The sequence below is a fragment of the Felis catus genome, chromosome B2 (assembly GCF_018350175.1).
Source record: "Felis catus isolate Fca126 chromosome B2, F.catus_Fca126_mat1.0, whole genome shotgun sequence".
Classification (NCBI taxonomy): Eukaryota; Metazoa; Chordata; class Mammalia; order Carnivora; family Felidae; genus Felis; species Felis catus.
Window position 1 is genome coordinate 87,223,436 of NC_058372.1, and position 13,611 is coordinate 87,237,046.

General features: G+C 37.7%; 1 protein-coding gene and 1 long non-coding RNA gene across 5 annotated transcripts in view; one reads left to right on the forward strand and one right to left on the reverse strand.

Moving 5' to 3' along the window:
* Positions 1-6,018, reverse strand: part of MMS22L (MMS22 like, DNA repair protein) — a 131,059-nt gene extending 125,041 nt beyond the window's left edge. The window contains exons 1-6 of one of the 2 annotated variants that reach the window (XM_023254186.2): positions 5,868-6,018; positions 5,121-5,299; positions 3,921-4,046; positions 2,566-2,615; positions 781-868; positions 508-685 (exon numbers count right to left, since the gene is read on the reverse strand). In XM_023254186.2, coding sequence (XP_023109954.2) covers positions 508-685; positions 781-868; positions 2,566-2,615; positions 3,921-4,046; positions 5,121-5,284 — 606 coding nt within the window. In that variant the 5' untranslated portion in view covers positions 5,285-5,299; positions 5,868-6,018. Of the gene's footprint in view, positions 1-507; positions 686-780; positions 869-2,565; positions 2,616-3,920; positions 4,047-5,120; positions 5,300-5,651; positions 5,700-5,867 lie in introns of those variants that run through there. The other variant, XM_045057863.1, reaches the window with a different exon arrangement.
* The window catches only part of LOC111560502, a 415,346-nt gene continuing 407,743 nt past the window's right edge, over positions 6,009-13,611 (forward strand). For all 3 annotated transcript variants that reach the window (XR_006598075.1, XR_006598077.1, XR_006598076.1), the window contains exon 1: positions 6,009-6,206. This is a non-coding gene — a long non-coding RNA (uncharacterized LOC111560502). The remainder of the gene's footprint in view (positions 6,207-13,611) is intronic.

The following is a 13,611-nucleotide window of genomic DNA, read 5'->3' on the forward strand; positions in this document are numbered from 1 at the left end:
ATCAAAACAATCTTAAATCCTATTTCAGAAGGTTTCAAAGAACAGACATTATGATACAGTTTTGAAAGTGTAACTTGTATAAGGTGATCTTGAATCTTACTGTAATATAAACTAGGGTTTGCCCAAGCCTTTATCAATGGGAAAAATGATACAAATTTTTAAAAATAGAGGTGATTTTATTTGCTTTGAAACTTTTACTCATTTACACGTTATAAATTGGAATTGAGAATAGCTATCACCGACTTAGTGCATATTATATTCTAAGCACTTTAACTTTAATGTACTTAATTGTCCTAAATAACTCTAGGAAGCTTTATCAGTTATACAATGGGGAGATTGAGTCAAGAGGTGTTACTTGCCCAATGGCACATAATTAAAAAGAGGAGCCAGAATTTCAACTCAGGGAGTCTGGGCTGCACTCTTGACTAATTTCCCTCATTCTTGAATGAATACTCTTTGTGTGAAGAAAAAACTGATGATTTAAAAATTAAATAAAACAAGTCAAACCTTAATCTGGTTTTGATTTACAAATGCTCCTAGATTAATATTGGGAAGTTCAGATAGATGTCCAACATATAAGAGCAATCCATGAAGCTCATCAACCAACACAGAGGGAAACTGTGCCTCCAAAGTCTCATAGGGATGGACAGGAACATGACTCTCAGCATTCTGTACTTTCAGGTACCTAAAAAAACAATTACATACATAAATAACCAGAGTCTGGATGAACCTGAACTCAGAAATTCATGCGGTGATCAAGATACTCTTTTGATATCCTACCTAAAGATGAAAACTTTAACATAATGAAGAAATGTCACACACTGCTGCCTAATATTGTCTGCTTTGCTGTGTAGAATTGATATCTTCCCTGAAACAAAATAGATAAGTGTTATCATAGTTTAAATAACTGATCAGTGGGCAGTGACCAAAAAAAAGTTTTGTAAGCCATACAAGCAGCAATTCATCATTTGTGATTTCATCCCTTCAAAATTCATCACTATCATACATTCTGATTCCCACCAAAAATAATTACCACTTTCTGCTCCCTGAATTTGTTTTAACATACCTCAGTGATTTTGTTTACACAGTTGTCTCTACCTGGAACTCCTCCTGGCCCCACAACTTTCACCTATTTTCTTCCTCATCTTTGTAGACCAAGATCCGGCATCACTCTGTGACAGGCACACTAACAGATGAAGCCCCTGGCTCCACAGCAGCTTATACGGGCCACTATTACTACACTTTTCCATGTACCACACTTATCTACGCTCATGTGTCTGTATGTCCTACCAACTGCAAACTCCTCAGCAGCATATTTTTCCACTTTGATTCATTATCACCTTACACAGTACCTGGCATGCAGCAGGGACTCAGGTGATAAATAATACTCAACATTTACTGGGCACATACCGAGAAAACAAAACAAAACAGCCCTGACAGCTGATAGCTAACAACTAGGTCATGAAGTTCCCTACTGAAATTAAAGTTTCCATAAAATATCAACAATAATCAGACAGGGCCACTCTGTGATTACAGTGAAACAAGACAAAAACAAAACCTCTCTGTAATCATGTCTGAATACAGAAACAAGGCACTATGCAATCACAGAAAAACAAAATACAAAAACAAACTCTTCTTGCAGCTAACATGACTCCTGCTTCTTTACTAATTAGAACCCTCTCTAGCCTTTCTTTGTCCCATCTCCTAGACAAAAATTAACACATTTAATTCATGACACTCTCCCTGCTTAACAGCATCCAATCCAAAATAAAGTCCAAGCCCTCTTAAACTCTACTCCAAATCAGCCAATAGAGTGTAAACGCTATCACAAGCCCCTCCCTATTCTCTGAGAAGCCCCAACTGTTCTTCATGATCAGTAAGCTACTAAACCTTTCATTGACCAAAGGTGTGTTCCAGATGATCTTTAGTTGGTGGGCATCACTAACAACAGATGTTAGCCTAAGCACTTCACATCCGGGATATCATTTAATCCTCACAAGAACCCAATGAGGTGGGAACTAGTACCTGGAACTAGTACCTGGTGTGAGACCAACAGTTTACTAGGATTGGAACCTGGGCTGACCACAGTGCCATGATTCTAATGACTACACTGTACCAAAACTGACAAAAAGGAGAAGCAGCTAGCCTGCGCTAAACCATACTGCCCTTCAATTCTCTTCACTCCCTTCACTATACTGAACCCTCCAAATCAGTAATCCATTAAGGTCAAAAACAAACAGAAAGAAGACAGCATGAAGTCTGGTGATTTCTCTTATAAGCTCTGCATCCCACTCCCCACCCTCAAAGCAAGTTGCTAATTCACTTCAGAACTGTTTAGTCTTAAATCAATTTTATCACAAATATGGAAAAATACTATAAATCTCAGCTACAACAAAATTTAAGTGTCATATTTTTTCTGAACACCAAACACTATCCTGAACCTCTAATCTAATGGTTCTTCCTCTGTATTATTATGATATCCCAATAATGCATCATAGACAGATGTGCAATTCACTGTAATGGGAGTACCATTCCTTTTTGTCATTAAACATACTTAAAACTTACCAAAATCACAGCTGGCCTGTAGTAAGGTTTCCAAGTTGTATAGCTGTTGCCTAATTTTAAAAAATTGAAGGTGAGAGTTAATTTCCTCACAGTTTAAAGCATGTAACAGTTAAAGGCATAATGTTTCCAAATCTATTACATAGCCTTAGTGCTGCATAGCCTCTCATTTATGGATGATGTTTAAAATACTTTGTGAATGTTTATTCAGATAGTGAAGACTATGAAAAGATAGAACATGCCTTTGTCTGGCCTTCCAAAAAATATCTATTAAAAGCTATATATATGTATATGTAATTATAAATACCATAGATTTCACTATCAATGAGATACTGTGTATCCTTAGAAGTTAATGATACTTATATAAAAATCCTAGGTTAACAGTTATATAATGAAATGTTAAATTGTATCAGACAGTTCTACAACAGTTCAGAAAAGGAACAGAATAATTTAGAGTTATCAAGGAAAGATATATAGATGTCCTCGCTGAATTCTTGATACTAATCTCCTGTCATTCTTCCTAGTTGCCTTTTTTTTTTTTAATGTTTATTTATTTTGAGAGACAGCATGTGTGTGAACAGGGGAGGGACAGAGAGAGGGAGTGAGAGGGAATCTGAGGCTCTGAGCAGTCAGTGCAGTGCCCAATGCGGGGCTCAAACTCACAAATTCTAAGATCAAGACCTGAGTCGAACGCTTAACAGACTAAGCCTCCCAGGTGCCCCAGGAAATGCTTATTGAAATATTTAAGAGTGAGATAACATGATGCCTGGATTCTGCTAAAAATACTTAAACCAAAAAAAGGAGGGAAAGGAATAGATGCAGGAAATGCAATAAAACCCTGATGTTTATTGCTACTCAGGGAGGATACGTGAAGGTTCATTATGGTAGTGATTCTACATTTGCATATGTTCGAAAATTGTTAAAATTTTTAATGTTGTCCAAATTAATCATATTACAGTCTGAAAGATCTATGTGGACAAAGTCGGAATTCATTCTCTAAAACTCAGTGAAACATTATGACGATTCAGCAACAAAAGTAGTATTTCAGTTTGCTTCCAAAATATAATATAGTTCAAAGACTTAAACATTTGTCTTCAATACCTGATGTCAAATATAGAAGAATAAAAAGTCTGAAAAATAATAAAGACTCACTAAAACAAAAGACAAAACTCATGAAAATCATTCCTCCATCAAACATCACTACTTGATTGTTGTACTGATAATCAAAAACATGAACAACACTACAGGTGCTTTTGTAATACTGACATTAACAACCACCCAGCAAAGTAACTTACAAAACTGAATAGCATCTACGCTCAAAAGCAGTTAAAAAAAAAAAAAAAAAACCCCAAACATACCTAAATAAATGGAAGAGCACTCTAGATGAATTCACTAATGCTGTTTCTGTAACCCACTGAATGCCAAATATTTCCACTGTATCTTCTTCAAAATTAGTCGGTAAAGGATCAAGATTCAAAATTAACCTGAAAGGAAAACCCTGATTTAATCTCATAAAAAGCATGCTAAATCCCATACTATGGCATACCTTTTTTTGTCATTATATTAATGCATATTGTACATGACATGTGGACAATAATGTCAAGGTCATGATATGCCTTGATACCAGATACCTTACCTAGTCAGGAATACTACATTTAGACTGTATGAAAGATTCAGTCAAATATGGTGATTAAAAAAAAAAAAAAAAGTATAACTAAAGAGCAATGTAACTCAGGGAAAAATCTCAAAAAGAAGTCTAAGGAACATACTTTTGCCTGTGATCTTAAGTTGAAGAATTTCATCCTTTGAGGGGACATTTAATTTTTAAAACAGTTGAAAGTTACTCTAAGCCATGTCTGGAGCATAATCAAACTTAGTAATCCCTTTTAAGGTATCAAACAAGGAACAACTATAAAATCAACAAAAATGGTTTCCTTTCTGACTGAAACTGCTTCAGCAGGTACTCCCAAAATATTTCAGTAACTGCAGTTTTACTGCAAGTGTACATCTGCCCAAGGCAAGAACTTTGAACAACAGCATTCTTGTGAACTTACACAATCTGGCATAATTTCTTCAAAAGTTAAAACAAAAATAAGTCTATAAGACTTCTGTGTACAGATACACAGAATTAGAACTGGGGCAAAGACACCAAAAAAATGTGCATGTCTAACTTAAGAATTACTGTGAAGCTCCACAATATTATTTCATGTTTTAGAGGGTTATACCATTTCAAAAAACCCAGCTAGTTCGGAATTCAGTTTAAGCAAAAGGGAAATTAATAGCCAGCTTCCTACCCAAAAGCTGAGGTAGCAGTAAAATAAGAAAACATAGGTAGCCAGAATTTCTTCCTAATATCCCAAAATCTTTTAGGTATGCTCCAACCAGGAAACCGACAACAGAACTGACAGCCTGAAACCATGTGATATACAAAAACGTTTTATAAAAACGCTGCTTGAACATCGAAGTTTAACGGACTGAAATCATAATTAAGGAACATTCCTCACACACTGCTGAAAAATCTGATAAGGGAAAGATAAAGTCTCCGATTTTTTACCCACCGCTTAAGGGCTCCGCTAGAAAGGTAGGACTCTCCAGAAAAATGACTTCCTCCTCCTCGGTTGTCAAAACCACAGGAAAAACATGGGGGTTTGCACCAGTCTGTCCCCAGCTCCAGTTCCAAGCTGTCGGTCAGGAACATCGACGCGGCGGAACAGTTATCCATTATGTACTTCCTGTCCTGAAATGTTTGGGATTCATAATCATTCAGGACTCCAAAGAAATTGTGATAAGATTCCAGGAGATGGGGCCAAGAGATTGGGAGTGACCTCCGAAAGTTCTCAAAACGTCCCCCCCAAGCACAAAGAAAAAAGCCCGAGAAGCCAATTCCTCAACTCTCCCCACACCGACACCCCGATAGAAAGGCTGTTTCTATTTAGGTAGAATGCACCCCCGACTGGCTGTGGCAGGAACTTCTTATCTGCTCTCTAGGTTCATCTCTGCGGCCCGAACAGCGAGAAAAGAAATGTTTGCAGGACAGATCCAGCTTAAACTCCCGACCCCGCCGGGTCCTGCGCAGCCCGCTACGTTACCAAACCGCACTGAACCAGTTTCCCATCAGTGAAGTGGAAAAGCTCCCTTGCACTCTCCGTGGGGGGGGGGGGGGGGGGGAAGGATCAGGACCGCCCGACGCCAAAGTTTAGTTTCTCCCCGCCGGGAGGCAAGTTCCGCCAGCGCGGGCCGGGCACAGATCGAGGGAAGCAGGTGTCCTGCGCACCGGGGCGCCCCTCGTTCGGTGCACAGCGTACCGGCTCACACTTTCGGTCCCGGAGATCCGCCCCAGCTGTCCAGTCTAGAACCGCGGCGTCGGTGGGGTCTAAATCAGAAACAGGCGAAATTCCCGCCACGGCGGACGCGCGCTCAGGAAGGGCGGGGCCACGGCGCAGTCCGCCCCGGAGGTCGGCTCGTGACGTCTACGTAGGACCCGCCGGCTCTCCGCGAGTTCTCGCGAGAGTTTGTCTGCCAAGGACTAAGTGCGGCGAGCTGCTTTTTTGTTTTTTCAGTGAGTGTGTGCTTGTAGCTTTAATTGGTTCCTTTGGCTGGAAGGTGGGGCCTCACCGGGCAACGAAACTGGTACCGAGGCTGAGGTGAGCAAGGCCTAGAGACAGCTGGGTTTTCTTCGGGCAGGACCCAAGTAAGGAGTATTGCTCAAGTGAGCCCGAAGCGGGTGCTCATTCACACCCAGAGCGGCTCCATAATCACTTCTTGCCGCGCTGGTGCCCGCAAGTCCTTTGTTGAGATCGAGGATGCCTATTGTTAATGTTTTGTGGGCAAGGCAAGTGCAAAAATAAACTAATCCAGTGTATGGAAGCACTGAATAGGTCAGATGTCCCTTGCTTTCGGTATACAACTGTTGCTCTCCTTATGTGCGATACATCTGGACATGTTTAAGTCCCTTAAACCTGGTCGCTTTTGTAAAGGTATAGCCCATGTGCAGCATTTTTATCTTTTGAAAGTATTCTTTAAAATCTACTAAGAAGAACTTTCCAGTCTAAATCAGAAATAACACTTTTAGGCATGTCAGTCACTTCAAATTCAAGAAAAACAGGAGAATTGCTCATTCATTCGTTATAATTTTGAGTGTTCCCCATTGCCCATTGCTCCAGAATAGTTTGTCCTGTGTTTAATTCCTACACAGGGAACCTGTCATAACTCCTCTGTTCAAACCAAATAATGCACATTTTCTAAGAAATGGGATGAGGTGAGGAGAAAAACACAACATGACCTCTATTCTGACTGCAACCTAGGGATACTGTGATGGGTGTTATGTCCATTATGTACAGATGATGTGCCCTGCGGCTTGATGCTTTGTTGGGTACCGCTGCAGCTTTTTTTATGGTTCGTGTGGAGTTCTAGCATGACACATAGTGTCATCTACAACAATCCCTAGGAAATAGTGCCTAGTTATGAGAATATTGGGACCTGGCACTGTGTTTAGGAGAATTGGGTCAACAGATAATTATTTCTTCCTCTAATCAAAACATGCAGATAGATTCCTTTTTCCTTTTTCAAGCATCTGATGAGTGATCAACTTGGTTGAACCAGTGAGTAGAATGAGAAGAACCAAATAACTTCTTTGTAAATAATTTAAGCTAGTACTGGAATGCATATCAGTAGGAATCCCTGACAAATTAACAGCATACTCAAGAGAGGTAATTAAAGATAGTTTAATCAAAGGGCCATTTTTAAAGATATGGACAGGGTTATTGGAAAACAAAAAACTAATGGTGAAGCATCCAGAACTCATCAGAGTCATTATCATCCTTAAGCCTAAGAGATTTGGGGACAGAGTGATTACTAGAGCCCAAGGAGATGTACTGCTGTGGGAGACATACTGCAGTAGGAGACAGCCACCTACCTGAGGAACATAGCTACGACCAACCTCCAACCCAAGAGGGAGGAGCTAGAAGGATTAAGTACCCAAACCACTTTCCCTCCACACTTCAATGTCCCAACTGGAGTTTTTCAGTGGCTGCAGCCAACCTAAAAACAGAGGGCAAGCATGTAAGCTATAAAGTTCAGGCTCCTAGACTAGAGTCCAGGCAGAAGAGAGATAGAGAGCGAATCTGACAAAAAGGTAAATTTTATATCAAAAAGACATAACAATACTAAATGTGTAACAGAGCTTTAATATATGGAAAGGGAAAAATATTATTACTTAGAGGGGAAATACCCAAATCAATAATTGCAGACTTGAACACTTCTCTCTCTCTAATTGGTAGAACAAATAGATTAGTATAGACTTGAATAGTACCACCAACCAACTTGACCTAATTGATAGATTTATAGGTAACTCAACCTAACAATAGCAGAATACACATTTTACAAATGCACACAGAACATTGACTAAGGAAGACCATATTCTTTGCAAGAAATCAAATGTCATCAACTTTAGAAGATTGAAATCATACAAAGTATATTGTCTGACCACAATGGAATTAACCTAGAAACAAATAACAGAAAGATATCTGCAATAAATCTCTCAATATTTGGACATTAAGTAACACACTTCTAATAAACCCATGGGTCAAAGAAGAAATCACTAAGAAAATGAAAAAAATATTTTGAATTAAATGAAATGAAAGCACAGTAATTTTTTTTATTTTAACTGCTTACATTAGAGAAGAAAAAAGACCTAAGTTAATGATTTAAATTTCTAAAGAAACTAGAAAAAAAACCAGCAAAATAAAACCAAATCAAGCAAAATGAAGGATATAAAGAGAGAAAAAAATGAAATGAAACAGAAGAATAGAGGAAATAAATGCAATCAAAAGGTGGTTCTTTGAAAAGATGAATTTAATTGATACACTTTTTAGCCAGAATTATCAAGAAAAAGGGAGAAAACACAAATTACTAATATCAGGAATTAAAGATCTGTCATCACTACAGACTGTTACAGACATTAAAAGGATAAGCATATTAGCATTTTTTTATGCCAACAAACATAGATGAAATGGACAAATTCTTTGAAAGACACCAACTGCCAAAGCTCACAAAAGAAGAAAAAGAAAACTTGAATGGTTCTATATCCATTATAGTAATTTTAATTAAAAAAAAAAAAACAAAACTTCTGGGGCACCTGAGTTGACTCAGTCACTTGAGTGCTGGCCCTTGATTTCAGTTCAGGTCATGATCTCACGGTTCCTCATGGGGCTTTGTACTATTGGCACAGAGCCTGTTTGAGATTTTCTCTCTCCTCTCTCTTGCCCTTCCCCTCGTGTGTGTGCACTCTCTCTCTCTCAAAATTAAAACAAAACAAAACAAAACAAACAAACAAAACCACAAAACTGTCTCTGGAGAGCCTGGCTGGCTCAGTAGGAGGAGCATGTGACCCTTGATCTCGAGGTTGTGAGTTCAAGCCCTGTGTTGGTTATAGAGATTACTTAAATAAATAAAACAAGATAAAAAAAAAAAAAAAACTCCTCTCCCTTTCTCACCACACACACACACACACACACACACACACACACACACACAGAGTTTTTTCAAGGAACATTCCAGGACCAAATGGCTTTACCATTGAATTCTCCCAAACATTTAAAGAAGGAATAATAATCACTTCTCTACTAACGCTTCAAGAAAATAGAAGAGGATGAAATACTTCAAAACTCATTTAATGTGGCAAACATTATACTGATATCAAAACATGACAAAGAAAATTACAATACAATATCATTCACATGGAGACAGAAATTTTACCAAATAAAATCCAGCAATATATAAAAAAAAGATTACCTATACTAAGAAAATCAGGTTCATTTTGGGAATGCAAGTTTGGTTAAAGTTTCTAAACACAATCATGGCAGTTCATTGTATCAACAAACTAAAAAGACAAACCATGTCCTCACCTTAATCTGCAAAAAAAAAATCACTTGAAAAATTCAGTATCCATTCATGATAAAAACTTGGCAAACTAGGAATAAAAGAAAATTTCCTAAACCTGAAAATGGCAACTTTGGCAAACCTATTGAAATCATGAAAATGAATGGTTTCTCCAGAAGACTGAGAACAGGCAATGATGTCTACTTTTGTCTACTTCTATTCAACATTGTACTGGAGATAACTGACCGATCCAAAGGGTATGAGACTGAAATAGATGGGAAAGGAGAAGGTGAAACTGCAATCATTATCAGATGGCATAATCATTTATGTAGAACATCCTTAAGAAAATACAAAAACAGATACTAGAACTAAATATATTCAGGGTGGAAGCATTCAATGTCAGTATACAAAAAAGGATTGATTTTCTAGACAAGCAATGAACACTTAGAAATTACAATTTAAAAAGCAATACCATTTTCATAGCATCAAAAATTCTCAAAGATAAATCTAACAAATATAAACAGGATTTTGTATGCTGAATATTATATAATATTGCCAAGAGAAATTTAAGAATACCAATTAAATATAAAGATATAACATGACAGTCAATTGGAAGACTCAATACTGTTAAGATTTCTTCCAAAATTTATCTACAAATTCAGTGGCATGCCAATCAAAATCCCAATGGTTCTTCCTTTTGTAGAAATTTACAAATGCTTTCAGAAATTGATATAGAAATGCAAAGGATCTAAAATAACCAAAACAATTTGGGGTAAGAAGAATGTTGGAAGATTCACAGTACCTGATTTCTGGATTTATTATAAAGCTACAATAATCAAAACAGTATGGTATTGGGGTAAGGATAGACAGTCAATGGAACAGAATAGAGGGTGTATTCCTGGAATATCTGTTTTGCTAGGGTTAGTGACACTGACCCCAAGTACAGTTAAAAGTCCACATGTAACTTTTAACTCCTCCAAACTTAATTACTAGTAGCCTATTGTTGACTGGAAGCTTACAAATAACATAAGTAGTTGGTTAGCTCATATTTAGTATGCTATACATGTTATATACTGTATTAAAATAAGCTAGAGAAAATTTTATTATGTATGAGAGAAAATACATTTACAGTACTCCACTGTAAAAAAATCTGCATGTAAGCAGACCAGCACAGTTCAAACCCATATTGCCCAAGAGTCAACTGTATATCAAATGCTGATTAAGTGGAATAATAAGAGAAAGCAAGTTAATTATTGAGTTTGGCAAGATGTAAGTCCTTATTGATGTTGATAAAAGCCATTTTAGTTGAATAGTGGGGGGGGGGGTGACTGGGTGGCTCAGTTAGTTAAGTGTTCGACTTTGGCTCAGATCATGATCTCATGGTTTGTGGGTTACAGCCCTGCGTCAGACTCTGTGCTGACAGCTTGGAGCCTGGACCCTGCTTCGGATTCTGTATCTCCCTCTCTGCCCCTCCCTCACTCATGTTCTGCCTCTCTCTCTCTCTCTCTCTCTCTCTCTCTCTCTCTCTCTCAAAAACAAATAAACATTTAAAAAACATTTTTTAAAAGAAAAATAGTAGAGTTGTAGGGGAAAATGTCAGATTATACTGGGATGGATAGAAAATGGGAGGCGAGTCAGCAAATATAGAAACTTTACCCAGGAATTTAAAGCAAAAACTGAGGGCAGGAAGGAGATGTGGGCATCAAGAGATGGTGGTTTGAAGACAAGAAATATTAGAACATGTTTGTGAGGCTATGGAAATAAACAAGTAGAAAGAGAAAAGTTGATGATGTTGAAGAGAAGGGGAATGGTTGCAGGACTGCGGACATGGAGGACAAGGGGGACTGTACTCACTACATAGGTGATGTATCCTCTAATAGGATCAAGGACAATTTCTCCTTAACAGGAAGAATGAAAGATATCCAGGTAAAGGTAGCTGAAGTTGGTGAACTGGGTGGTTGGAATTTGAGATAGTGTGTGTTTTATTTCATCCATTTTCTCTGTGAAATATCAACTGGAAGTGAGAGAAAAGAGTGGTTGTTAGAGATTTGAGGAGAGATAAGATGTGTCATCATCATATTGGTGACTTTAAAAGGTGTATTAGGGAAGTGTAGTAGAAATGTCTGGGGGTACTGAGTGACTATTTGAGATTTATAATGAAAAATTAAGCATTCAGGTAGCATAGTTTTGTGATTTTCTCCAACAACATTCACAAGGGGAAGACATATGATAGAATTTGAATCTTGTATTAGTGAACCCATTCTGACTTACTGTTTCATTTTAAGTATATATATAAATCATCTATTTATTATTATGTCATCAGACTCAAAGTCAAACAATTTAATATGAATGCCATGTTTTTCATAAGGAAACCTTATAAAATTCAACTGAATCTAATATAACCCAAAGTTTAAAGCCCTCAATTTCAGAAGTGTTATCACCACTTTAATTGAAATCTTAAAGTTTAAGACCATTTGTACCTGAAATGAAACCAAGGGTCATATTACCTCTATAGTAATTGCTTTTGAGCCTAGAATTGGATTTAGCATTTTGGTAAAATCTGACCAATACTAAAGCCAGTTCTAATGATCTTAGTATACAGTTGGCCATTGTTGAGGATCCACTAAGATAGCTAACTCAGTTATGAAAATACGGTTTTCTCTATGAGCTGTCTATTGCCAGTGTGTATAAAACCCACCTTCAGTTGACTTTCTGTCAACTCAAGTATTTTATTACACTAATTTAATGTGGCAGATAATTAATGTTTCAAGTGCTACTCTCTGCATAGATATCATGATTTAAAAGACTACTTCAGTAGCAATGGGGAGGTTTAGTTAGTTGAGAAGGAACAAGTTTTCTGTATAGTAAAAGGAATTTTCCTGCAGCTCTTTGGTGCTTTGGGTCACATCATAGAAGAACCTTAAACATCTGGATCCAGGAAAATTTTAATATTGACCCTCATTCATTTTTCTCTACATTTAGCATCTTTCCCTCCTGCATGTGCTCTCATTCCATTTTGTTTTGTCTCCAGAAGCTTGATTCATCAATTACCCCTCTTCTTTCTACCTTCAACCGCTCCCTCTCCCCTGCCTCTTTTCCCTAGGCCCACTGTAGTAGGCAGTTTATAACATGGCCCCAAATAATCTCTGCTACCTTGTATTCATGCCTTTGTGTAATCTTCTCCACTTGAGTGTGGACTAAACCTAATGACTTGCTACTAATATAGTAAAGCAAAAATTGATGGCATATCATTTCTATGATTAGAATTCAAAAGACTGTGAGTTCCATCTTGCTAGCACTCTCTCTCTCAATGGCAGTTTCTCCCTCTTCTCAACTTGGTCATGTGGTGAAGTAAACTGCCATGTTACAGAGGACCATGTGGCAAAAACTGAGGGCAAACACTGGTCAACAGCCATTGAGGAACTATGGCCCTCAGTCCAGCAGTTCACGATGAATCCTAACTAGTGTGAGTGAACTTGGGAAGTAGATTCTTCCCCAGTTTAATCTAGGGGAATCTTGAAATGACAAGGCCTTGGCAGGTATGTAGAATTTAACATGATCCAAACAGGGATTTGACTTTGTTTTATAAGACTGTCTTTTTGCCTGGGGGTCTTGGGTCATACTGGATAGGCTGACAGTATGGTTTAGGGTGGACCTGGCCTCATCCAAAGTACCAACAATGTGATTTAGGGTGGGCTTTTGGGTCATGCAGTATCAGTCAACCTGGATACTGAGATAAACCATGTGGGTAATAATTTGATCACACATATGTACAGGAGCCCCAATAAAAACTCTGAACACCAGGGCTGGGGCATTTTTCCTTAGTCAGCAATATTCCGGTATGATTACTGAAGGTTGCATTGATGCTCTACTGTTCTTTTCTGAACATTTCCAGGTTAGATTTTCATGTCATACAAGTATAACACATAATTTTTATATATAGAATATACACATAATAATATGCTTTACATATTGCATACAGAATAATTGTGCCCATATCTGTCTCCTCAGTAGACCATTCACTTGAGATTTGTCCATTATTATGTGCTTTGTGTCTAGGATGGTACCTGCATATAGTAAGTAGGTCCTTAAATTACTTTTGACTAAATGAATAAAATATTATATCTGGTGTTTAACTATTAATAATCATATCTTTTGGGGGGAAATATT